This window comes from Lithobates pipiens, unplaced genomic scaffold (assembly GCF_037356315.1).
Source record: "Lithobates pipiens isolate NorthernLeopardFrog02 unplaced genomic scaffold, aLitPip1_a1.2 Scaffold_3, whole genome shotgun sequence".
In the NCBI taxonomy this organism is placed as follows: Eukaryota; Metazoa; Chordata; class Amphibia; order Anura; family Ranidae; genus Lithobates; species Lithobates pipiens.
Window position 1 is genome coordinate 128732461 of NW_027507790.1, and position 27409 is coordinate 128759869.

Here is a 27409-nt window from a genome sequence, read left to right on the forward strand (position 1 = left end):
AAGGCGGCCGAGAACTACCGAGCACCGCCGAGATACACAGGACATCTCGGCGGCGCCATTTTTAAAAATAAAAGCTAAAAATAAAACTGACAAGGCTGAAAATGACACTGACAAGGGGACAAGGCTGCAATGATGGACAAGGCTGCATGACAAAGCTGCATATGACACTAACAAGGGTGCAATGATGGACAAGCCTACATGATAAAGCTGCATATGACACTGAAAAGGGTGCAGTGATGGACAAGGCTGCAAATGACACTGACAAGGCTTCAGATAGACACTGATAAGGCTGCATTGATGGCCATTTAAATGTAAGTTTTTTTTCCTTAAACTTCCCTCCTAAAAGTTTTTTTCCTTAAAATTCCCTCCTAAACTTGGGGTGCGCGTTATACGCCGGCGTGTGTTATACGCCGATAAATGCGGTACATCAGTGTTATCCTATTCAATTTATTTTAACAGTTTTAATGAAGGCACAAGCAGACCTTTGTTTGACCCTGTCAAACTTAATTTAATGTACTGTACATAACTTTCCCATATTCCACATAATTATTTCTAAACCACCTGTATAAGATGTTCTCATTTTATCAAGCTGTAATTCATCTGCTGTCAAGTTTTTCTTTTCTAATTAGCGCTTACTTAAAAACTAAAAATGAACAATCCCAATGAACTTTCACCCAGTAAACTATCTTATAAAAAGTATGAGAAAGAAGCAGAGAGGTCATCTAAAGTTCAACATTTAAAATTAAGACTTTCTAAATCTATGGAAAATATAGTATACATTAATAAAGATTAATAACTATTGCTTTACTTATTGAATAATAATATTGGTGAAACCACTACTATATAATAATAATATTAATATGCATAATAATATGAATAATAATGATATTATCAATAAAACATATGCAAATTAATATGAATAACATAAACGATATATCGGTTAATATGAAATTCTACTACAAAAGAGCGGGGACCACTGCGTTCTTAACAACCAATGATGTTTCAGCTGTCTGCCGGATTCCCCTCCCCAACGACTCCTCCTCTCTCACCAGCTTTACGGCGCCAGGATAAGGTGGGCGGTAAAGTCCCCAGTCAGGCAGACACATGCAGAAGCGGTGCTGAGGCTCACAGTGTTTACATCGAGGTATGCATGAGGAGCTCTGTGTGCTGAGGATGGAGTCCCAGTGCCCACTCTCACAGAAGAACACATGTCAGGGACAGATCCATCCTCCGCCAGCATCTGATCAGGCTGCGCTCTCATTGGGCACTCACTACTACTGAGAACATCCCTTGAGGTGCAGCCTGCTGCAAGGTTAGCAGTTTGATTGGGCAGAATTCGGGGAGTGGGTGTAGCCTGCCTTCTTCAGTGCATTCTGAGGCTCAGGAGACTGAAAGAGCAACATGGTCCAGACGGAGGCATGTTAGTGCTATGGTGACCACACCATCCATGCAATGTACCTCTCTTCTCCACTGTACATGAGCTGTGATTAATGTAATTCTCTCCTCCTGTATTCACCAACTGTCTTTTCTGTCTTCATGGCATGAGTCCCCTCTGTATTTTCTAGTCATACTCCTGTCTGCTCCCCACTAATAATCTCAGCTGTCCCTTTTTTAAATATTCCCCCATATTATTCCTGTATTGCCCAAAATATTCCCCTGTGATGCTGCCCTCCACCTGTCCCATTGCCCCCCACACTGCCCCCTCCTGTCACACTGCCCCCCACACTGCCTCTCCTATCACACTGCCCTCCACCCTGCCCTCACTCCAGCCTCCCCCAACTCCCTAAACCCCCAAGCCACTTACTCTTCCTAGGCGATAGGTATCGGTATTTTGTATCGGCGAGTACTTAAAAAAGTATCGATACTCGTACTTGGTAGTAAAAAATTGTATCGGTGCAACCCTACAAGCTTGTGTTTCTGCTATCTCTTTTTTTTATCTGTTCATCTTTTTAGTGGGGTACTGGAGGTTACAGGTAGCTGATATAAAGAATTAAAAATATATATTTTTTTCCTAAAAACAAATGTAAAATAACCAAAGTGGATAATTCTGTCAGCTTACAATAACAAACATGAGTAAGGAATTTACTAAAACCATTTGCCCAAAAAAGCCTTTTATGTCCTTTTAAAACAATGCAAAAATATGAGGTCGGCTTGACAGGTGCTATTCCCTTCCCTATTATGTTCAAAAGTGAAAAAAGAGTTTGTCTGAAGATCAGCTTTAACTAGGGTAATCACACCTTGGGCGTCTGCCAGTTTTTTCAGATCCAGAATGAACCATAATGTATGTCTATGGTCAGGCTATATTCTCTTACATCCTAGTCTGTTTATATCCGCAGACAAAACAGAACAACATCCTTTTCCACTGTTGTGGACATAAATGGATGCAAACGGATGGTGTCTGTTTACATCCATTTGTAGGCAAGAAACATATTTTTTGTTTATACTTTTGTCTGCTTATGGCCATTTTTTTCAACAATTAAAAAACTGAAATGTGAAAAACAAATGTAAACTCAACTGAAGACAATGTGCAAACTAATGCAAAATAATTTTGTTTTAATGATGGAACTGACGGCACTTTTGGCAACTAGTGTAGTCAGCTGTGGAAGAGCAATACCTAAATTGCCTTAGGTTACATTCACACTAGCCTGTACAGTAAAACGCAGCCTAGTGCAGTACCCGCGTCAGCGCGGGGGCCGTGCAATGTGCATTTTTTTCCCTTGACCTGCATTTTTCCAGTTTATTCTGTATCCAGTGTAGAAAAATGGTTCTAAAGGCAGAAGGATTTTTTATCTTAATGCATTTTATGCATTAAGATAAAAAAAATCTTCTGTGTGCAGAAGCCCCATTCAGCCGCCTTAATATTTACCTGATATAATATATTATAATATAATATATAATTCCTTACCTTTACCTGATATACTCTCTTTCCTGATTGGCTGAGACACAGCAGCAGGTGCCATTGGCTCCAACTGCTGTCAGTCAAAGTCAGTGAGCCAATGAGGAGAGAGAGGGGTGGGGCTGAGCTATGGCCCCATGTCTGAATGGACACACAGATCAGCGGCTTGGCTCGTGTGCCCCCAAGGCAAGCTGCTTGCTGTGGGGGCACTCGGAGAGTCTAGGAGTGCAGCGAGGGACCTGAGAAAAGGATGATTAGAGCTCTTCTGTGAAAAACCACTGCACAGAGTGGGTAAGCATAACATTTGTTATTTTTTAAACAAAAACAAAAAAAGTCTTTAATATAATTTTAATCAGAAATGCAGGCATTCTATCAACTACTGGGACTTGTAGTTGTCTCATGTAAAATTCTGCTCATCTAAAAAATTTTAATCTTGCCCCCCCCCCCGCCCTAACATTGCAACTGTGTTTGGCCAGTCAGAAATATTTATAACAGAAATCAGAGGTCTTTATATTAGTGACTTTTTTTTTAGCACTTTAAGAGGTACACACCTACAGCCCATATGTTACCAGCAAGGGGTTCCTGAACAGACTTTGTAGGTATTCCAGGATGAAGTCTTCCATATAAATGCCTGCTGTTTGTACATTGGTTTTTAACCTACACAAAACATGTTAACTTAGCTAATGTACTAACCACTAGGCAAGCCCTGATTATTTGTTTACTTATGTTAACAATGCATACTTAGCTGACATTAAAATATAAAAACAAATTCCATTATTAGAGTGATTCTCATGTTGTGTGTTCATATGTTGTGCGTCCATTGTAAATATTAGGGGATATAAATGTTGCAGTGGGGTTTTTACTACTTACATAAAGGTGTCATATGTAAGCTGCCAATGCTCCCCATTCACCTGCCTCTTTTCCTATAATTCTAGTTTGTCTTCCATAGCTCCTCCTGGCAATCATATCAGGGCTTGTCTTCATGCCCTTTTCCTTCCTTTCAGATGTTAATGGTGGTTAAAGCGGGATTCCGCTCTTTTTTTTTTTCTCTTACCTGTGTCACAGGTGGGCGACTGCTACCTTCGCTTAGCATCCACGTCCGGCGTTTTTTTGACCCCCGGCGCGACGATTCTTTTCCTCGGGATGACTTTTAAAAAAGTGCTCTGGCGTTTTCCATTTTAAGTGTGGGCGTCTGAAGCCCACAGGCATTTACTTCCTGTATATAGATGACGCTCGGCTCCCAGCATGCTCCGCTCCATCTTGCGCATGCTCAGTGATAGCAGTGGTAATGGCAGATACAGCTGCCTGCCCACTTTAAAAATGGCAAATTCGGACACGCCCTCGTCACGTGACCGGCGTCCTAACGAAATCTCACAAGATTTCGCAATTTCATTGTCCCCCCTTGGATTCTTGGGAAATAGCTTAGAAATTTCCCAGGGACCATTGCGAGGACGATAACCACGCCTACTCCCACGGGAGGACAACCCGGAAGTCAGCAGAAACATCTGAAATAAAAGGTAAGTAAAGAATATTTTTTTTTTTCAGGGTTCATTTAGGTAAGTATTCTATCTTGTGATTTTAATAATATGAAGTTTAATTTTTAGGTACCAAACCGCTTTAAGTTACACATTTTTTTCATCAGGTTAGGAAACTTACATCTGACCTTGCATTAAACCATTCCGAGTCCCCCTTTACAAATAATCTGATGTTAGTAGGTAAAAAATTTACCTGTAAAAAACAAAAAAGTTATAATTATACAACCCTACCCCTGCCTTACACAATTTTGGAAGTGACTTCATAGTTCTTCCTGGAAGATTCCTGAGAAATGCATAGCATAGCAATGCAAAATCGTTCAAGAAGAGACTGAGAAATGCATAGCATAGCAATGCAAAATCGTTCGAGAAGAGACTGAGAAATGCATAGCATAGCAATGCAAAATCGTTCGAGAAGAGACTCCAGGCCGTTACAAGAGTGTCTTCTCTGGGGATTTTGGCTTTTCTATATTTTTAGAATTTTTTATTTAGGATAGAGATAAATAATGGTTAAAATTAAAACATTTTCTCACCTGACTCAAGACAGGATAATACATAAGAGCAGAATGCAACAAAGCAAGGGGGAAATCCTCCTTTAGACAGTTTTCACCAGCATCCCCATTGGAACAGTGCTCCTCACCTCCTGTTTTACTAACAACTCAACATTTTAGATTTCATTAGTTTCACTCTTGGTGATAAATAAAGGCGCCCCAGTGGGGACATCAACAGCAATAAAAACCTGACAGTGGTTCGGAGCCTCCACTACTTTCAGTTTGTCTTTTTATTTAAATTTTAGTGTCATACCCTCACATGTATAGTGAACTGGTTAGGGGTCCAAAGGATCCCTAAAACTAGTTTGCACTGGAGGAGGAGACCAGGTAGGTAGATAACACATAAACCCAGTGCCCATCTATTGTTTGGTACCGATGCCTTGGAAGAAGTACCCCCTTTTTATTGAGGAGCCCAACTCAAAGCAACCCTTTCAGGGCATGAAGGCTGGTATCAATATAAGGGGTTGCAGCCCCTTGCCTTAGGGATTGCTGGATACATGTCAAGGCTTTTGTGTTGCTGAGCAGTGCAATATTGTTTGCTTTATTCAAACTTTCAATTTTCCAGAATGTGGCAATCTTGTTTGTGGAATGTGATCTATGTAAAAAACATAAGGGTGAAAATATTGCAGATTTTCTGTCAAAATTGAGTTGCTGTAAAAAAAAAAGACAGTTACTCAGGGGTTTCCCTTTCAATGTTTTCACTGAAGATTCACACAGGATTTATTAGAAAAATGTGTGAATCTTGGGTGAAAGTTATGTGAATTGTGGGTGAAAACATTAGTTATTGTTAAAATAACAAACATGTTAAAATTACATACTCTGTTCAATGGTTTTGCACAGAGCAGCCCCATTTCTCTTCTTCTGGGGCCCCCGCTGGCACTCCTGGCTCCTTCCCTGTTATGTATGCCCCATAGCAAGCTGCTTTCTATGGGAACTTGGCTTGCCCCCTCCCAGGCTGTGATTGACAGCAGCAGGAGCCAATGGCCTCCAGGAGGGTGCTGCTGCTCTTGGGCACAGCGCTGGATTGAAATCATTCTCCCGTCGGTCAGCAAGCTTGCGTGGTGATGAAGCGTCGTAGCCACGCCCAAATAATTTCTACAAAGAGATGATGTTGGGGGACTGGCTTACACTTCATACACTGGCAGGAGAGTTCGGTGCAGCCACACAGCCTGTTGTTTTTTGGGAGAGTAATTGTATCTGTTTTTATTGCTATATGCAAGGACTTGCTTAGTGTGATTCCCTTTGCAAGTTTTACTTGTTATTTTTTGAATAAATATTTTTTATGGGTTACACTATGGGCGTATATGATTTTTATTTTTCAGCCTGCTAATGAACCAACCCTGATTGGATCATGTTTAGCGCTTTGGAGTTTCTCTTCATAAGGAGATGTAACACACGCATTTAACTAGGGGTGCACTGAATGGGTTTTTTGGTGTCGAAACCGTTACCGAAAATGGAAAATACACTAGGCCGAAAACCAAAACTGACCGATACCAAAAATGACTGTTTTTAAAAATATTTTTATACAGGAGATGGTCAGAGACTGGGGACTTGGTACAGGAAATGGTCAGAGACTGGGGACATGGTACAGGAGATGGTTAGAGACTGCGGACATAGTACTGGAGATGGACAGAGACTGCAGGCATGGTACAGGAGATAGTCAGAGGCTGCAGACATGGTACAGGAGATGGTCAGAGACTGCAGACATGGTATAGGAGATGGTTAGCCACTGCAGACATGGTAAGGAGATGGTCAGAGACTGCAGACATGGTACAGGAGATGGTCAGAGACTGCAGTTTCTATGGACGTTAGTAGATAATGGCTGATTGGCCCTCTCATCTGAGCAAGACCTCCCCAGGACAAACCACCCCCCTCCATTAGTACAGACCCCCCAGGACAAACCACCCCCCTCCATTATTACAGACCCCCCCATTAGTACAAACCCCCCACGACAAACCACCCCCCCCTCCATTAGTAAAGCCCCCCTCAGGACAAACCAACCTCCTCCATTAGTGCAGATCCCCCCAGGACAAACCAACCCCCCCCCATTAGTACATACCCCCAGGACAAACCAATCCCCCTCCATTAGTACAGACCCCCCCAGGATCCACCCCCCTCCATTAGTACAGACCCCCTGAGGACAAACCAATCCCCCTCCATTAGTACAGACCCCCCAGGACAAACCAATCCCCCTCCATTAGTACAGACACCCCCAGGACAACCCCCCCTCCATTAGTACAGACCCCCCCAGGACAAACCCCCTCCTCATTACGGTTCATAAAAACAGATGGGAGAACAGGTGGAGAACAGGTCACAGCAGACAAGAGTTAAGACAGAGAGGAGGAGGAGAACACATGTCACTGCAGGCATGGACCGCCCCCTCAGCGACATCACTGCGCGGCTAGTCTCTCTCCACACAGACACAGCCGCTCCAATCTCCAGCTGCTTTGCTCTCCTCCTCTGACAGGAGGAGGGAGGGGGGATGGGCTTGGGAAACACAGCGGTGGTGGCCGGCGGGGAGAGCCTCCTCTCGAGATGGACAAGGAGAGGAGGAGGAAGATGGAGGGGAGCTCACTGGCGCTTCAGCGTCCCCACCTATGTTGCTCCCAGGTGAACTGCACCCGCCTAGGATCGGCCCTGATGACACCCCCGTAATGGGCGGCATAAAGAGAGGGGCCACAGACGAAAAACAAGCTTTGGACTGCCGCACTCTTCAGAAAACCACTTTCTTCTTATTGGAAAATCACATCACAGCTCAAAAAACACAGCGAACAAGGAAAAATTGCTGATGTTTCGCACTAGCTGTAGTGCTTAATCATAGCTGGCATGGCTATCATTACATTGCTAGTGGTAATAGCCAGCACCTGTGGCTTCCCAGGTGAACAGAACAGTTTACAGCCTGCATGTGTGCTCCTGGAGCGGTGAGATCCCTTCTCCTTAATTTTTCGGCGCCATTATTGGCGTGATTTCTTTTTCAGCAAATTGCCGAAAAGCCCATTTTCAGCCGATATGTTTCGGCGGCCGAAATTTCGGTGCATCCCTACATTTGACCATACTATATGATGGTCCATAGGATCTGGTAAGAGTCTTTAATACTCGGTGTCACCTGGTGGTGGAAGCACTACGAATTGTAATTACGGGCGCTCTGGTGGAGCAAGTGAATCGTGGATGATTTGTTTCCTTTGGACTTTCTTGTTTCACATGTATTTTTCCTTTTTAGCCCTTGTGAATGGACTCTTGTGGACACTTATTAACATGTTTGGTGTGATTTCTTTATACACGTTTTTTCACCTAATAAGTGATTAAAATATGTTACATTTCTTGTCTTGGAGATCTTAGTGCTTACAGTGTTTGTAAATGATCACCTTGTAAAACAACCTATTCAGTTTAAAATAGAAATGAAATTAAAAACATTTGCGTATAGATATAAAAAAATTATAATTTTTTTTCCCTTTTTATAAGTGATCACAATCCCTCTGTTCTCAGCTGCATAGGAGCTGGGGAGGAGAAGCAACAGTACACCGATCTTCCCAGTGAATGGCTGTGCAGGAGGGGGGGGGGGGTGTCAGCACAAGTCTGATCATTGGAGGAGAGCAGGCTGAGTTCCCAGCATTGCTGGAAAACTGGCCAAACTGTGTTCTTCTGATTAGTGTGGTCAATTTTTAATAGGAAAGCAGAGGGACTGGCAGGAACACCAGGGATTTCACAGAAGGGAAGCAATACAAAAAGAAACAGAATAGTTTTTCATACAAGTACATGGTGTGGCAGGCACATATCAGGAATATGAATGTGAGTAACAAACTCTTTAATTTGCTGATATCTTTCAGTGTGGTGTTTTCAGGGAGACATCTATGGCCTGCCTATAGAAATACATGCTAAACTCTGAATTCTTTCATTGAGAAATAGCAACTTTTACCCAGAGCAACTCTGAAACCAGTGTTAACAATTGTTCCACTGTGTCATCTGTTTTAGTGTGTTCACGCTGAATATTCTATAGGTGAATTATTTTACAGTTCGTCTTGGTTTTCACTTGTACAATGTGTTACAAGTCCAAGGAAGTGAATAGAATTCCCTAATAGACTGCTTTGATTTATTTTACTTGATTTCTTAGCTGCATATGTGCTGTCTGTGTGAATATTTAAGTTATATTAATATAAAATAATTGTAATGCATCCTTTTGTTATAATAGAAAGAGAGTAGAATAAATGTATGCCATGTATTCAATTACAGATATGAAGCTTCCTCCAAAGTAAATATTTCCATTTCATTACTATTATCTCAGGGACTTTCCTCTGCTGCTACTGTTACTGCTTTTTTAACCTCATTTAATTCGTCATAGACCGTGAATTTAAAGAGAAGATCATTTTTAGGTATTCATAATGTGTGAATGAGTTTTATTTTTTCTTTACTGAGATCCATAAGAATAGTACTGTATATTATTATACATTTTCTTAGATCAGTGAATGTGCTGAAAAGCTGTAGCTCTGAAAGGGAATGATTATGAAATGAATGCTATGACTTATATTGATGAATGGTAGACTCAGTAACTTAGTGTTACTATTAATTGCCACTGAGTGTATTCTATGCCTAAAAGTAATTAAAATATGCTACATTCCTTGTATGTTAATCATTTATATTTCTGGTCTCTCTGTAATTCTATATTTGGCATTGGTTTCAAAAGTAATTTCACTGTGATATTTAAATTTTGAGAGTATTGTGATAAATGAAAATTTTCCACGGCTTACTTTATCTCCTAGGAAGTGTAGTAGTCACTCCGCCAGAGGTTTCCTCACATTGCCTATCCCCTGCCTCTCTCTTTTGCCTGATTCTCTGTTTGTTTTGCAGAGAATACATCAAGAGGAGTAAGTCACGGCTGCTTGGCTTTATAATGACCGGAGGCAGTGCCTTAAACCTCAGTGTGGATATCTCAATGCTTGAGTTGCTGGGTGGTTTAACTTAACTGGCATCCTCCCAAAGTAAAAATTCTAATTTTGGGTAAACTTACCATTTAAAAAGGAAATGTCTACTTTATACAGGTTCCTGAGAATTCCTTCTCCAGCTCATGGTAGTTAGTTTTATAGTAAGGTAAATGATGTTAAAGTCAATACCCATTGTTGTTGTAGTCTATAACGTCTATTGGGCTTCATTTGTACACCTTGCAGAAAAGGAAACTTGTTGTCTTGCTCATTGCAATAAACCAAACAGGCCCTGAGCTGTGGGAAGGCCACACAGGGTCCTTCCTAAAGTTGATCATATGCTTAATTATTTCTTTTGTTCATCCTGAATGAGAGAAATCCATAGATTCCCCCACTGCTAGCTATTGCTTTTGATAGCTGGCCCCTACGGTTGTCAAAATACCTGAACAGTGACTTCAGTTGATTGGCTACAGTCACTGTTCGGCCAACTTTCTTCCACCCAGCTCCTTGGATTTTTCAGTTGAAGTTTGTCCAGGAATTGGCCAAAAATCAAGCTGTGCATGGCCAGCTTAAGAAGGATGTTTTGAAGAAAGTGGGATGGCAATTCAATTTCTTGCAATGTAATCTACTACTAGGTTCTCATACAAGCATGCATTTTGTACAAGAGATAGGACACTACAAGTCATATGTCTAGTTTAGTGTCTATAGTTAATTGCAGTTCCACTGAATGTTATGGACAGAATCATATTTTTATGTTGTTTTAATAACCTGTAATTATGTCTTTTTTAAAGGGAGAAAACAGCTCTGAATATTTTTTAGGCCTAACCCCTGTGGGGCTGGTGGTATACAAAAGTAAAAAGCAAGTTGGGAAGTATTTCTGGTAAGTGTACATACAAATTGTTTCTCATGACTTAAACTACAGTGCATTTATCCTTTTTTCCCCCTTTTTCTGACATAAACCTAACCTGTAAGCCTAAAAGACATAACACCTTGATCCAATGATCGTGGCTACTGATGTGTCTTACATCCCACGCCACAAGACCTCTGTCACCTTGATCCAATGATCGTGGCTACTGATGTGTGTTATATCCCACACCACAAGACCTCTGTGTCCTGGTCAAGCCTTCTCAGTAGCTCCCCAAAAACTGCTTTGGGGCTGTGCCTCCAGATTCTTAAGCCTCACAAGAAGTTTTTGCAGAAGCATTGCACAGGAACAGCCAGGACACTGAAGACTTGGGGTGCCTTATGTAAACAAACATTGGAAGTGGGTCACAGTAGTTAGATAGAAGTAAGTATGCTTTTCATGGGGAGTGGGTATGGTGGGTTAGGTTAGGTCAGCAAAAGGTAGAAAAGGGATAAGTGTTCTTAGTTTTAAAACCAGTGTACATACAAATTATTCCTCATGACTTAAAGTTCAGTGCATAATGCTTTTTTCCCCCTTTCCCTGACTCAAACCTAACCTGTCATTCCAAAATACATACTTACCTTGTTCCAATGGTCGCAGCTACCAGTGTGTGTTACATCCCAACCACAAGTCTTCTGTGTCCTGGTCACGCATTCACAGTAGCTTACCATAGAGGTCTATAGGGCCGTGCCCTATAGCTTCTTAAGCCTCACACCAGATTTTTTGCAGGTGCACTGTACAGGCACAGCTGGCATACTAAAGATATGGGGTGCCTCATAAAAAAAAACTCTGGAGGCCACAGTAGTCAGATTGAGGCAAGTATGTATTTGGGGAGGGGTATGGTGGGCTAGGTTAGGTCAGATAAAGGGTTAAAAAGGGATGTGTGCTTGGTAACAGCAGAAAACAGACAAGCAGCTAAATACAAAGCTATGCATATATGGGAACGGTTTAATTTGACTAAAAATTATTTTGGGCCAGTTTTGCGATCCAGGCAACCCTGGAGACTGCACAGTTCATCTCTTCATCTCCACTGCAGCGCCAATACAGCATGGTTCTTAAAACCTCCAAACCTGCTTATTAGACAATGAAGGAGCAGCCGCAGCAAACTAATAATTCATGTTGTACATCAGCACACAAACTGTTGGCTTTATATATATCCTGAATTATAATAATAACGTAATTTATCTGTTCACTCTCCCCTCTTGCCAGTATGGTGGTCCCTTTGCATGCAGCATACCCTGATTACCTGTGCTTTTCAGCCAACAATGTGCATAGTGTTGTTAGTGTTGTTGGTCTGCAGTGCCGGCAAATTGTTGACATGGCACAGTCATCTTGGTGCAGTATCATTTTACTTAATCGGGACAAAATGCATGTTCAGTTTAAAGATTAAGTACACTTTTGTACAAAATGCACTTCATTTTTTTGTCCCTTTGCCCTAACATAAATAATCCCACCCTCCCCCTGTATACTGAGATCCAAAGATAGTGGTCTCTGTTCACATTCAATGGTGAATTACATTCAATCCTAGCCAGCCTGCCCAGTGTAGCTCCATAGGCTTCTATGGGACCTTCTCCTGGTCAAAAGATGGAGGTAGAGGAAACCCATTGAAGACTATGAGGCTGTACTGTGCAGGTGTGGTTAGGAAAGTGAGCCTTTCAACACTGGATGTAAAAATCTCAGAGTCCTTGGAAGTTGGTAAGTATGCATCTGCACGGGGGGAGGGTAGGATCCTTTAACTTAGGGCAAAGGGGCTAAAAGATTAACTGCACTTTGTCTGATAGTGAACTATTTCTTCAAGGAAAAGCAGAACATTACATCTTATAGGATTGTTCTGTAGACTGAGGCAAAGGTTTGAATAAGTAGATGAAAACACTAATTGATGAAATCTGTTTGAAAAGTTCAGTTTCTGATTGCATGTTTCTTTTTTCTTTACTGAATCAATATACTAAAGGAGTATTAAATGATTTCTGGCTCACATACAAACATTTGGAATTTTTGGTTTAGTAAATCAGCCCAATTATTTCTTACAAAAATGCCAATGGGCAATATGTGGGGGACAGTGGCAGCTGGTGCTCAAAAAGTTTTTGTGGGGGGGGGGGGGGGACAAACAAACTGAAAAATTCTGAAAAAAAAACATCAATTGCAGCCTCACTGTACCATCAAACACAGCCACTGTGCCATCAAACGCAGCCACTGTGCCCATCCATTGCTGCCGCTGTGCCATCAAATGTAGTCACTGTGCCCATCAAATGAAGCCACTGTGCCAAATCAAATGCTTCCACTGTGGCATCAAATGCTGCCACTGTGCCCCATAAAATGCTCCCACTGTGCCCCATCAAATGCTCACACTGTGCCATATCAAATGCTGCCAGTGTGCCATATCAAATGCTACCAGTGTGCCCGCCATCTGCACCTACCCGGTCTCGGTGTTACAGCTCCTTGATGCTCTTCAATGATTCTCCCATCCTCTCTTCCCATCCTCTGCTATGATTGGACACCTGATAGGCATCCAATCACAGCGCCTGCCATTACAGCCAATCAGGTGATGGGTAACAGATCCAAGCACCTGATTGGTGGAGAGGAAGTTTAGTGTTATATAGTGTTAATATTCATTCGCTTTTCTAACACAGCTGAGTGACCTGCGAATGCCAAGCATGTCGCTCACAGGTCACTTTTTTATGGCTATTAGAGTCTATGTCTCTAATCAGGTGCTTCAAAAACATGCCCCCCCCCTCCCGCCGCTGCAATTTCGGTGCCCGAAAAGGAGCCGGGCGCCTGACTAGGCACTGCCACTGGTGGGGGACATGTAAACACTAACATTTTTCTGCAGTTAATTCTGATCTGTAGATTGAATCTCAGTGGTTGGGCATATTGATAACTAGTATACACTGCCCCTTCAACGGTACTAGCGGTCAGGACCCCACAGGGGGAGATCACTTCTGATCCTATTATGATCAAAAATATATTTCACCATTATTATCATTCTCTATATAAATCTCAGAGGGGAGGAGAGGTGGGAATGGCGGTTAAATTTTTAGGAAATATAAGTATACCAACATTGTCAGTAGAAGACTTTGTGGCAATGGAGGCCCCAATAACAATTGAGGAACTTCGTAAAACGGTGGCAGAGATGCCCAATCTAAAATCACCAGGACCTGATGGGTTTCCTATCGAGGTTTAAAAGAAATATGGTGAGGTCCTGCTGCCGGAGTTGTTGGAGGCATTGACCCAGTCTTTGGAGACAGGGACGTTGCCTCCCTCAATGCTGGAGGCTAATATAGTGGTTCTCCCCAAGGAGGGGAAAGACCCTATGGATCCTGCTTCGTATCGTCCGATTTCGCTGCTTTGTACGGACGTAAAGATTCTAGCGAAAATATTGGCAACTCGCTTAAAAAAGTTTATTCATACGCTCATCCATTCTGACCAGTCGGGATTTATCTCGAACAGGTCTACTAGCATTAATATACGTAGAGCCCAGTTGAATGTCCAGATTCCGGTAGATGATGGAGGCCCCAGGGCAATACTAGCCTTGGATGCAGCCAAGGCTTTTGATTGTCTTGAGTGGGAATATTTGTTTGAAGTACTCTCTAGATTTGGGTGTGGCCCAATTTTTATTAAATGGGTAAAAATGCTCTATACTAATCCAAGCGCAAAAATAAAAATTAATAATGAGTATTCTGAGGCTTTTCAACTGGAACGAGGAACAAGGCAGGGCTGTCCCCTTTCCCCCTTGCTTTTCGTCCTGGCAATGGAGCCATTGGCCATAGCTATTAGGGCGAATCCAGATATTCAGGGATTCAGGAGAGGTCAGATGGAGGAAAAGATCTCACTATTTGCCGACGATATTTTGCTTTTTTTGGGAGAGGCTCAAGCTTCGCTGAAAGCGGCTATGAAAATGATTAGGGAATTTGGCCAAGTTTCTGGACTGACTATTAATTGGGATAAATCGGCACTACTCCCGATAGATATGGGGGCCATCAATGTAATACAAGACACTTTTAATTTGAAGGTGGTAGAGAAATTTAAGTACTTGGGGGTCTGGATGGCAAGGGACGTAAAAGGGTATCTGGAAGACAACTTTTGCTGAAACTCAAAGACAAGGCAGATATTTGGAGCCGCCTCCCCATATCGATGGCGGGACGCTGTAACTTGGTTAAGATGGTTTGGCTCCCCCAAATTTTATATTTTCTCCATAACTCGCCTGTATGGATTGGCTCGCGGTGGTTTAAGAAAATAGAATCTCTGTTTAGAGATTTTATATGGAAAAAGGGGCCGCCTAGGATAAGTCTACGGACGTTGCAGCTACCGTTGGAGGATGGGGGGATGGCGGTTCCACATCCTAGGCTTTACTATTTGGCAGCACAGATGCAGCATATAGCAGGAATGTTAAGCGAGGGCTTGCCACGCCATAGCCTATTAATGTTAGGATGCCCCCACAATACACTTATTGAGGCCCTTGAGGCAAACTCGTTCGGTATAAGTTGCCCGACAATCAATCAGATTGTTAAACTTTGGAAAACAGTTAAGGCTATACTAGGATACCAGGGGGTATCCGTATTGGCCCCTTTATGGAATAACAGAAATCTGGCCGAAATAGCTAAAGTTGAAAGATCTAGGGAATGGGTGAACCAAGGTATAAACCATCTAATTCAAATATTCCAGGGTTCAGAAATTAAATAATTTAATACCTTAAAATCTGAGTTCTCATTGTCGAACCGTGCCTTTTATAAATATCTCCAGGTTAGGCATGCAGTCCAGTCGCAATTTGGACCTCAAAAGGTTCAATGGATTCAGATGCCTGTGTTGTCGCAGATCACGACCCAGGATACACTCAAGGGACTGATTTCGTATATGTATGCTAGATTAGGGGATAAAATGTTTGATCATGACACCTTGCTTAAAAGTAGGAAAAAATGGGAGAAAGATGTAGGCCCTCTGTCTAATTCCGATTGGGACCGGATAATTGAATATGGCACTAGAGTTTCGATCTCCCCTTCCCAGAAAGTTTCCCACTTTTTTTTTTCTATCGGGTGTATCATACCCCCAGGAAAATGTTCAAACTAGGATGGAGAAACAATGACCAGTGCCCTAGATGTGGCATGACTGGTGATTTTATCCATATGTTCTGGAGGTGCCCGAAGTTATTTAGGTACTGGACGCAGGTTATAGATCAGATCAACAGAGTCTTTAATTTAACACTGAAAGCAACAGTCAGGACCTGTCTTCTGACTATTCCTGAGGATTGTATAATTCCTAACGTTATTAAAACACCAGTGATTAGATGTCTTTTCCAAGCAAGGAAATTAATTGCTCAACAATGGCATTCACATTTAGGTCCATCAGTTGAAACTTGGACGGTAAATATAAAAAAGACAATCGCTAATGAGAGGGTCTTTTTCACTAGACAGGGCAATAATAAGAAGTTCAGGAGCTTATGGGGGTCTAGTCTGGGGAAGTTAGGTATTCTACTTTAGGTGGATGGGCTGTAGATTTTTCACGGAAAACTGACTTTCCCTATGAATATCTGGTGTTCCTTTTTCTTTTTTTTTTTTACTTTTGTTCTTTCCTCCCTGCTGGTCTCTTCAGGAACCTGTTAGCTAACTTGCGAACGTTACTGGTACAGAATTGGAGAGAGGAGTGAGGAGATCACATCGTAACTATCTGTAATCATGTGTATGTGGGGAGCTTGCGGGGATGGAGGGGGGGGAGGGGGGGGGGAGAAAAACTTAAATTGTATTCAGGAGATGCCAGGGGAATAGGTATAGCCACGGCATATATTACGTGAAAGTTCACTTACGTTACTTGTTTGTATTTTATTAAATAATATGGAATTTTTAATGCGATTACAAAAAATTTCTTTGCAAAAATTTATGCAATTAAATAAGCCACGATGATGCGAAACTGTGAACGAGACATTAATGAGCGGTAAGCTGAATTCAGTCTCTGGCGGAAAGGTACTGATGTGGCCAAAAAAAAAGTATACATAGCCCATAGCAGTTGGAAGTTAGCTTCACTTTGTAGCACCATTTGCTTTGCTTTTCTATTTCTGCTACTTGAGAATGGAATGTAGATATTTAGTGAGATAGCAGCAGCATTTCAACATCAAGTTTGCTTCTTACATAATATTCTCCTGGAGATGTTTGTTATTAAACCTGCACCTGCTCCTGTAACTTTTATATATACACTGATATTGTATAAACATCTTGACAAAAAGTTCAGTTAAAACATATTTTCTAAGAACCCTTTCCACTAAAGAGGGAGGTTCAGGAGGAAGAAGGGGCAGGGCCAAACTCGACTTTTAACACTAAAAGTCACAACTTGCATATCATTTCTTCTGAGGATAATTCTGGATCTATTAATAATTTTGACATGTGGTCTTCGATAAAAGTAACATACAGTATATTCATTTATGATTAGCAGAGGTTTGATTGCTTAGGCTTGTGACAACCTGTTCTAAATAGATTCTACAAACTAAAACAAATAAAATTAGTGGTACTTACTTGCCTCCTCATTACATAGTTACCCCAGGCGCATTGCTCTGTGCCGCCGAGGATCGGAAACCCATGCCACCATTTGAACAAAATAAAATGTGGTTCTGCTTGTGACATTGGTTGGCCAGCAAAGGAGATGGTAGAAGGCAGACTATAATGCTGTCATGCACATTTGCTCTACCACATTACCTCGTTGGGAAAAAAAGACTTTCCCCCGAGATCTTCTGGTTAAGCTTTTTTTTCCCCTCAAGCATATTAGTGTAATATCATATGGTGCATGTGAAAGTTAAGGTGCATGATGTCATGTGCCACATTTTGTACATGCACTATACGTTACACAAATCTATAATGAAAAAAAACAAAAACTTTTTTTAATAGAGATCTTGCAGTTTGGGCTACTTACAATTTTTCTTAAAGTGTTACTGAACCCACAACAGGAAAATCAATCTGTATATGCAGTAAAGCGTGCTTGTTATACTCACTGTGGAACCTAAGGAGTGAATCATCTGCATTGTGTAAATAGGCTGTTTGATCCCATCTTCTCTGATCTTACCCTTCTTCTACAGTCCCCAATCCATCTGCTGATAGAATATAGTCTTGGGGGCACTCTGCACATGCTCCGTTTGGTGTGTATTGCTAGAGCATTTGTTTTTTTTCTTGGGAGGCTACATGTGATCGGCACAGGGGCAATCAGCACTGTCCAGACAGAGGGCCAAGTGTCCTACAGCCTCATATGACAGTCAGAGGAGAATAAAAAGTCACCCTACAAGCTTTAATCAGACACTGATAGAAGTTACCAGACTGCTATATACTATTAATGGGAACAGGTATTTAGCACTTTATATTTACTAAAATAATTGCATTTCCATGTTCTGTGTACTGTGGTAGACCAGATAAACTGAATGCAAGGTCCTGGGTTTAGTAACACTTTAAGACCAGGAAGTGGGAAACCAGAAAAGTTAGGTAATAGAGAAAATATTTAATTTTATCTATCACTATAGGGTAATTTCACATCAGCATGCTGATGTGAATTTTTGTGAAAGGGGTAAAGATCCACTTTAAACACATCAGTGCAAATTTGACCAATGCTAACAAACATTTCAGCTTTTATGCTTCCTTTATATGTACTTTCTTTCACACAGCTATTTACTTTAATCTTCTTTGTAGGCCAAGAATCACAAAAATACATTTTAAAGAGACACAGTTTGAACTAAGAGTCCTTGGAAAAGATGTAAGTGAAAAAAAAATGTATTTGAAACATAAGCTGAATTGCATATGTGTTTTAAGTCATGTTGCAGTGTGCAGTAAAAGTATAAACTATACAACCAAATTTTGTTTCAGCAACATGTTTCTCTTTGTGTGTATAAAGAAATATTTTTTGACTTTATCCTTTTTTTCCTTCAATAATTTGAATTTTAGATTCACTATATGATTGGTAATTGAGCTACATATAGAACAATATGTAATTGCTAAGGAGTTGGAAACATATGCATAATCATGATTTCTTGTCATAAAAAAGATATAACATTTGTCGAAGAGAGAAGCTGAATTTGACAAATGTCAGTCTGTGGTCATTTGTCATTGTGAGGATGGGCAAGTCTAGCAGTCACTACTTGTATGAATGGCATTTTGCAGTGCACTGTTTTAACACACATATATATATATATATATATATATATATATATATATATATATATATATATATATTTATTTATTTTTTTTGATCAATCTTTTTATTTATTTCAAATGAGAATAAAAAGTATGCAAAGAAGCACATCAATGATTAATTAATAAGCATACATTGGTGTATTACATAGGTCATTAGGGTGCATAGCTTACAATTATACAAGAGCAAGTAAGGCTCGCCAGCCTTGTATTATAAAAATGTAAGCAACATATGAATTGTTATTGGATACATTCCTTGTATATTAGGTATCAGCAATGAAGTGAGAGAAGTTATGATAGGGTGAAAAATCGAAAGAGAGAAAAATTAGGTGTTTAAGAAGTGAGAGAAAATACTAAGAAAGAGAGTAAGGAAGGAAAGAGAGAGGCGAGGAAGGGTGGCTAGGTGGGTTCACAGTCCATGCTAATTTCCCAGTATGGGTAGTAGCAAATAACAAATTTCCAGGAGGCAACAATCAAAGTTCCTTGGGAGAAAGTGAGTGGCCCAGGGTTCCTAAACTCGTTGGTATTTGGGTAAAGTGCCCTGTAGTTTAGTTGTTAGCCCTTGTACACACGGTCGGAGATTCCGACAACCAAATCCGTCGGATTTTGTCCGACGGATTTTGTCCAAAACTGTTGCATACACACGGTCGGACAAAGTTGTCGGAAAATCCGACGTGATTACGTTATTTCGTTACGACGGGACTACGTTCACGCTAGTAGCCAATAGCTTTGGTGTAGGAATTTGATCTGAGCATGCGTGGCACTTTGTCCGATTGGAATTCTCTACACATGATCGGAGTATGTCCGATCGGAGCATTTTGTCTGAAAATTTTACCAACAAGTTGGAAAACTTGGTCCGTCGGATACTCCGACGGAAACAGTCCGATGTAGACCACACACAGTCGGAATATCCGACAAAACGGTCCGATCAGACACATTCCGTCAGAATCTCCGACCGTGAGTACAAGGGCTAAGTTTCTCATTAATCATAACCCATTGCATCTGGGATTTAAAGAGAAAGTAAACTCTTCCACTCTGATGCTTCTTTTCATTTAGTCCATTATAATAAGTAATTATCAAACTATAGACACTGTAATCCAGCCTAAATTGCATATTACTTACTGTTTAAAGAAACTTAAAAAAACTTGTTTCCAGGGGTTGGGCAGCGCCATCTTAAGTATTGTTTTCTGTGTCCACAGTGGAGTGTATTTCCGCCCTTAAATTGAGTAGTTCCTGTACTGTTAACCAAGCCTCCTTCTCAATCCAACGTTTCTATGGCAACCCTGCTTCCCTGTTCATAACTGACTTGCTTGAGCTGATAAGACTGCAGTAATGCTGTCCCATGCCCTGCTTTACATTGCATGTAATGTCACATGGTCACATGGGGTGTAGGAGGAAGCTCTGAATGACTCTTCAGTCTCCTGGCATTTCAGTGTTGTGCCGTAGGAAGTCCTGATAATAGACAGACGAAGTACACAGAGTGTGCTGTAAATCAGGGGAGATCTGGGCATGCTCAGTGACGTCATTCTAAAGAACAAAAATGATTACAACAATACTAAGCAAGTAAGGAGATATCTACAAGTAGTGTTCATTAGGGTTTTTTATGCTGATTTACATGGGACAAAGTTGTGGGGGAGAGTTTACAACCACTTTAACCTCTGTTAAGACAAGGTAGCGCTTTTGCTATTATCTGTTTTGTGGTGGTCAAGACAAGGGTCACAGGAGTAAATCATTGCTTGGTAATCCTGTCGGGATTCCAGTTAAGAAGTGCTTATTATTGTACCATTGGTAAGGGTTTTTGTAAAAGAGTCACAGAGATAGCATACACTTGTGACCATTATGTACCACCGGGCAGGGCCACCAAAACAATGGAGAAATGTGCCCAGGTCTGAACAACCACAGAAGCGGGTCAGCTGGGCACCAGGGTTAACCTGAGTTAACCTGACAGGCACATATATTGCCTAAGTAATACTTTATAATTGGCCTTGGCTGTGTTTCGTGTATGTCTAAGTCCCTTTCCCAACTGCCCATGTAATTTAAAGTCTCTGAACTAAATTTTGAGATAAACATGTTATACAAAAGGGAAATCAACTCTGGAGTGCGTGGCTCATTTTGACATGCAAGCTGGGTTCACAGCACGGAATGGCTCACAGCAGGGGTTCGGTGCATCTATGTACACCGTTTCAGGTCCAATTTCAGCCTGAATTTTTAGCTGAATTCAGACCTGGAATGGAGCAGAAGACGCACAGGACACCTGTGCAGTTTGCATCAGAGCTGCTCTGGAGATGTGTGAACCGGCTCCATCGGTTACAATCTCCTGACATGAGAATTGGATGTGGGGAAACCCACATCCAATTTGCAATAGTGTGAACCCAGCCTTAAGTTCAAATGGGGTAATAGATAGTCTATCCTCTTGTAAATGTATTGTGGATGAAAGTGTTTGACCTGTAAATAATGAAACAGCTCTGTGTGAAGTTGGTTGGTCATTTGGAGATCTGCAAAGAATTTCATGCCATTTGGGGAAAGAGGAGCATGGAAGCAGGTCAATTATAGGTCAATCCAATGCTTGAAAACCTGTGGTGGTTCGAAAACTGGGGTGAAGGCAGGATTGCCTAAAATCGATAATAATGATAGGTATGTGGAGAGCAGACTTCCAGAGTACTTAATGTCAGTGGCGGTTGGTGGGTTTTCTTTTGGGGGGGGCGCAGCAAACATCCCCCCTGGGCTGCCGGCACTAACACGGCCCCCACCCCCACCCCCTGTTCTTATCTTGGATGTGGGCAGTGGGAGTGTGGCAGGCTCGGGGAAAGCTGCTCCTACTTTGAAGCCTATTAGAGCCTATGGCTCTAATTATATTCTTTAAAAAAAAACCTGGCCGCTCTAATTCATATGCCTGGTGACCCAAAAGGGGCCAGACACATGAATAGGGCACGGCGGCCGTGGATAGATTCATGCTATGCATGAATCTATCCACTGCATATAGGGGTGGAGAGTATGGGGGGGCGGTGCCCCTATTGGATGGGCTGACCCTGCTTACCATCTTCCCAGACTTGTAGTCACAAGATAGGATTAGGGAAGGAGGACCTCATGGGTGTAGCCACAGCAGGTTATGTATGGACAGTGGGGCACAATCGACTGCCTCTAATGGAACCTACAGTGGAGTTTCATTATTGGCATGACATTTCCTTCATTGGACCAGCTGTGCATCATGATAGTATCTAAAAAAATCTGGGATGCTCAGGCCTCCTTTTTGCCAGATTGGAAAATGATGTGCTTCAAAAGCCTAGGTTTGTGATTGTGCCATATGAAGTGCATTATTTGATTTTGAATTGTGCGCAAGTTGGTATCGGGATAGGTAGGACTCAGTACTGACGGAAAAGGTCCGATCGGATTATATTGTTGGAAAATCCAATCATGCGTGGGCTCTATAGGACTTTTTCTGTCGGAATATACAACGGAAAAAAATTGAGAGCAGGACCTCAAATTTTCCGACAACAAAATCTGATCTAACTTTTTCCAAACGTTTGTAGAGAATTCCGATCGGACAAAGTACCATGCATGCTCAGATCAGATTACGAGACCCAAGCTATTGGCTACTAGCCGCAACATAGTCCCGTCGCCAGGACCGTTTTTAAGGCAGGGCAAAAGGGGGCAGCTGCCCTGGGCCCCATCATTGTAGTGGGGCCCAAAGCAGCTGCCTCATACTTGCCAACTATCCCAGTTTAAATTCCCTTATCTCTTGAAGTTTTAGACCCGTGCTATATCCCGATACCTCAGTGTAAACTGCTGCTGCTGCTGACCAGCTCTGCCCTATTGCCATGTACAGATGGCTCACCTGCAGACCCTGTGTGTACATGTAAATAACTTGCATTGATATGTAAATAGTGGTGGCATTAATATGTAAATAGTCATGGACTGTGCCATTGATATTTAAATAGAGACGGCATTCATATGTATAACATGTCCCCCTGAGGTCATATCCACCATCACTTCTGCTGAATGCTGCCCACTGGGGAGGTAAAGGAGCATGCTTGAAAGTCCTGCCTATAATTGTGGTCATTAAGCCTAACATCTTGTCCTGCAAAAGTAAGCAAATTGGAGGTGGAAATCTTCTTCAAAATAACATGGTGCCATAGCACCCTGAATTTTGGTAACAAATCAGTGAGCAGTAATGCTGTGCACTAACCTCTTGCAACCAATCAGTGAGCAGTAGTAATGTACATTAACCTCTAAAAACCAATTAGTGAGTGGTATACATGTTCAGTAACCTCTAGCATTCAATCAGTGAGCAGTATTGATGTACAGTAATCTCTAGCAACCAATCAACAAGCAGAAGTCATGTGCTGTAACCTCTAGAAAATAACAGTGAGCCATAATGTGTGCTGTAACCTCGAGCAGCTATTTATTGTATGTCTCAAAGCATGTGGAGAGCGAAATTGCATGGGGCCCAAGAAAATGTTTGTCCAGAGTCCAGTCAATATTAAAGACGGCCCTGCAACTAACGAACGTCATCACGTTCCGAACAATCGGATTTTCCGACAACTTTGTCAGACCGTGTGTATGCAACACCAGTTTCGGACAAAATCCGTCTGAAAAAATCAGTCAGAAAAAATCCGATGGAATGTCCGACCGTGTGTACAGGGGGTTACTCAGTTAAAGTGCTAGTTTACCTTTACAGAAAAAATGTAAATATGAACTAACACTGGACACACTCCCCACCCCCTTGTTCCCCTGTACTTACCTCTGGGGTTGCCAAGCTATCAGCACCCCCACAGCCACCTCAGTGGTCTGGGGATTCAAAATCCTCAGTGCTTCCAGGATGGACCAGATTTATTCCAAATGGGCAGCACCATCATTTTTATTATGGTTCTATCCCATGGATCCTTCTGTCTTCCAACAACTGTAGCTCATGCTCATGGCTCTACTCTACTGTGTTGATAGATTTGCAGATATCATTTGCTTAATATCCAGAATGAGTCTCCTTTTGGTGCACATGCAGAGAACCGTTTGGTTCAAATGATGGTCAGTGGAGCATCAGTGAAAGAAGCACCTTTTGCATTTGCCCTTTAGGGGAAAGCCTCTTTGATGAATCCTTGGACACATTTTTGAAGCATGTCACTGGAGTGAAGAGCACCCTTTGTCTGGTAAAAGAAGCTCCTTTTATGTTTCCTAAGCCAAAGGCAAAGACTTAAAGCGGTATTATACCCAAAGCCCAAAATACAATACTGTATATTGCAGCTTACCAGTCATTAGATGTGGTGGCTGCATTAGTTTTCTTTTCATTGGCTTCTTGCCTCTGTTTTCACCTGGCGATCTGGCCAGTAACTCACCTCCTGTATTAGAGTGTCCCCCACTCTGAATGAAAGAGCACAGGGGGCAAATTTGGACAGCTGTATTGTCAGTCTAGGGCAGGCTTTCTCAACCTTTTAACCCTAGAGGAACCCCAAAAATAATTTTCAGGTCTCGAGGAACCCTTACTAAAACAAATTCATCAAGGGTCAATAGGAAGAATGCCCCTTATACTGGTGGTCAGTAGGAAGAATGTTCCCCTTAAAGTGGTGCTCAGAATGCCACCCTTAAAGACAGCTAAAAATATATTTTGTGTCATGCTGCTGGCTTTGCTAAGTGATGGTGAACCTTGAAATCTATAGGCACCATCAAAAAGGTGGTTCATCAGCCACAGCTCAAGGAACCCTTAACAACCTCTGGAAGAAGCCCAGGGTTCCATGGAACTCTGATTCAGAATGGCTGGTCTATATTCTAAATATAGTAACAAATTGATGCTGAGCTCCAGCTAATAATTTATAATAAGTTACAGCAAGCGGTTCTTTTCTCCTTTTGGTATAAAGGTTCTATATAAATAGAAAAAAAATGGATTATTTTAAGCACCCCTACCGGTGTTAATGGTCTGTCTCATCCCTGTATCCGCAAGAGAGCTTTTCTGTTGAAAAATAACAGACTTACTGGTTGGAAAGAACAACTAAAAAGGATGTAGCCAGCACATCTAAGAATTGGTAAGCTGCAATATAATAAATATTTGCATTTGGGTTATATACTTCTTTAAGTCTTGCCATTAGTCCTGGAACCCAAATCCTTGAAGTTCACAAACAAACTTTCTTCACAATGATGTGGTGTCCCCATTGTGAAGAATCGGGGTTACGTTTTTTGGCCGTTGTGGCCATCTGTTCCTAGGAAACTAGTATTTTCATTCTCTACCTTCACCCTTCATGTTGTCCAACTCACCAATGTCACCCAAAGATTGGTGGATGTTCATGCTGCCCTTCCTCAGCTTTTCCATTGTCGTGGAACAGGGAGAGGTTTCAAAGTATCTAGTCAAACATATTTACTGTCCCCACAGGAAAAGGTTACATTTGCCATATGCTAGATATGAAGGTTCTCATAACGTTCCTCTGGGTACAAAAATTTCACATGAAATGTATGCAGGGGACATTCTGGCCCCTGTGAACATCAAGGATGCCTACTTACATGTCCCTTTCTTCCAGGCGTATCGTTGCTACATGTGTTTTGCTGTGGGGACACAACTTTACCTGTTTGTTGCCTTTTCTTTTGACCTGTCTACTGCACTTCAGTTCTTCACCAAGATCTTAACGCATGTTCTCATTTTGCTTTGCTCTCAGAGCAGCCCCATAGTAGGATATCTGGATAACTTTCTTTTAAGGTAACAGTTGACTTTGGCTCTGTCAACAAATTTTCAACAGATTGTACAGACCATACAGAGATTCTAGTATTTTCTATATCTTCAGAAATTAGTACTGGAATGGTCTCATCGCTTGGAGTATCCATGCTTCATTTTAGATACAGCCCTGTTGAAGGTTTCCCTTCACCTGGACAAACTCCAGATTGTCCACACCTACATCTAGTCTCTACAGTCCAGGAACCAACCAACCCTATGCATTTGCATGAGGGTTTTGGGCCTGATGGTGGCCTCCTTCAATGCAGTCGCATATGTCCAGTTTCACTCCAGACTGTCACAACTCAAAACTTTGACATTATGGGACAAGAGGGTGCAGTCTCTGGATGGTCCCATACACCTGACCAGCGAAGCCAGGATTAGCATGGCCTGGTAGGTCATGAGTTTGGCGCTAGAATCAGAAAATGCCTTTCTCCATTTGTTTTGAAAGTTTCTAACAACAAATGCCAGCCTAATGGGTTGTGGAAAAGTTATGGATACCCTCCTGGGGTAGGGACTTATTTGTCAGAAGGAGCTGTTCTACTGATCAATGTACTTGAACTCAGGTTGATTTGGTTATCCCTTCAACTCTAGTACTCTTGTCTGCGAGGTTATCCAACTATGATTCAGTCTGACAATTCTACGGCAGTTGTTTACATCAACCATCAGGAAGGAACCAGTAGTCACAAGGCTCAAAGAGAAACAGATCTTATTCTGGCTTGAGCAGAACTTTATATTTAAGTTCTGTATGCTTTGGTAGTCTCCATCGGGGTACATGTGATGACAACACAGGAGCATAATTGGGAGAGAGTTATCACTTCATAACAGGAAATGACTGGTCGTGGACCTTAATGCCAGCATCACAAGGTGCTAATTTATTTAAAAAAAAAACATTTTTAAAAGATTAAAAACAACTTTTGCAATCGCATTGTGAAAGTGTAGCAACTGGGTTTAATGCTACTTTGACTTAGATCACGGGTCTCCAAACTGCGGCCCTCGGACTGGATGTGCCTCTTTGCTTGCCTTTATCCGGCCCTTGTGGCACTATTCCTTCCACTGTTATCAGGCAGTATTGCTTCCACTGGCACCAACGATGGGGCACTAGTCTTCCCACTGACACCAATGATGGGGGGCACTATTCCTCCCAGTGACACCAACAATGGGGTACTATTCCTACTACTGACCCCACAGATAGGAAACAAATTCTCCCACTGACACCAATAAAGGGGCAGCATTCTTCCCACTGACACCAATGATGGAGCAGAATTCCTCCCACATACACCAATTATGGGGCACTTTTCCACCCACTGAAACCAATGATGGGGCAGAATTCCTCCCACATACACCAATTATGGGGCATTATTCCTCCTGCTGACATCAATGATGGGGCACTATTTCTCCCACTGATACCAATGATGAGGTAATATTTCTCCCATTGACACCAATGATGGGGCACAATTTCTCCCACTGACACCAATCATGGGGCACTATTCTAATATTTTTTTTTATACCAAGACCAGTTATTGTAACATAAGAGAGAGGTTCTTCTCCCAGAAAAAAAAAATGTATCGCCTGTATAACTGAAACCTTTAATACAAGACCGATTTTTTAATTCAAGGCAGCAATGAACACGTTAATAGGAAGAAAATCCCATGCTTTCCTTGTTGTCCTGTACACTGTAATCATAACAGAGAATAGATTGAAATGGAAATTTTATCTACATCCATTTAGAAATCTCGAAATGAAAAGAGGCCTATCTGTGA

The 27409-nt window shown here is 41.7% G+C and overlaps 1 protein-coding gene across 2 annotated transcripts in view; it reads left to right on the forward strand.

The window, feature by feature from the left end:
- EPB41L4A (erythrocyte membrane protein band 4.1 like 4A) overlaps positions 1-27409 on the forward strand; it is a 385559-nt gene that overhangs the window by 231606 nt on the left and 126544 nt on the right. For both annotated transcript variants that reach the window (XM_077462290.1, XM_077462291.1), the window contains 2 exons: positions 10687-10775; positions 18458-18521. In XM_077462290.1, the coding sequence (XP_077318416.1) occupies positions 10687-10775; positions 18458-18521 (153 nt within the window). The remainder of the gene's footprint in view (positions 1-10686; positions 10776-18457; positions 18522-27409) is intronic.